Consider the following 505-nt stretch of genomic DNA (forward strand, 5'->3'; position numbering starts at 1 on the left):
CCAAAGGTAACGACCGAGGAATCATCAGCGGAGGTCACGGATCGAGGACTGTTTGATTTCTTGGGGAAGAAGAAGGAGGAAACAAAACCTGAGGAGACCATCGACTCTGAGTTTGAACATAAGGTTCATATCTCAGAGCCAGTGGTGCCTGAGGTTAAACACGAGAAAGAAGAGAAAAAGCATAGTCTCCTCGAGAAGCTTCACAGAAGCGACAGCTCTTCTAGCTCCGTAAGTTTATATATGATCATTAAAAAATATAGTGGAAGATTCGGACATAATCTATGTGTATAAGTGTATTGTGTTAGATCTTGTCTGTTGAATGATGGTAACTGTAACTTAGTCTAACTATATGGATACGTATTGGACAGTCAAGCGAGGAAGAAGGCGAAGATGGTGAGAAGAGGAAGAAGAAGAAGGACAAGAAGAAGACTGCTACTACTGCTGAAGGAGAGGTGAAAACAGAGGAGGAGAAGAAAGGGTTTATGGATAAGCTGAAGGAGAAGCT

The 505-nt window shown here is 42.4% G+C and overlaps 1 protein-coding gene across 1 annotated transcript; it reads left to right on the forward strand.

Annotated features, from left to right (window-relative positions):
- Positions 1–6: 6 nt before the first annotated feature.
- On the forward strand, positions 7–500 carry LOC106322254 (dehydrin ERD14-like; the record flags this gene model as incomplete). Its single annotated transcript, XM_013760369.1, has 2 exons — positions 7–228; positions 369–500. Coding segments are annotated over 2 exons (354 nt in total), but the record flags the coding sequence as incomplete, so codon positions are not given.
- Between the last annotated feature and the right edge of the window lie 5 nt (positions 501–505).

The sequence above is a fragment of the Brassica oleracea genome, unplaced genomic scaffold (genome assembly GCF_000695525.1).
Source record: "Brassica oleracea var. oleracea cultivar TO1000 unplaced genomic scaffold, BOL UnpScaffold11959, whole genome shotgun sequence".
Lineage (NCBI taxonomy): Eukaryota > Viridiplantae > Streptophyta > Magnoliopsida > Brassicales > Brassicaceae > Brassica > Brassica oleracea.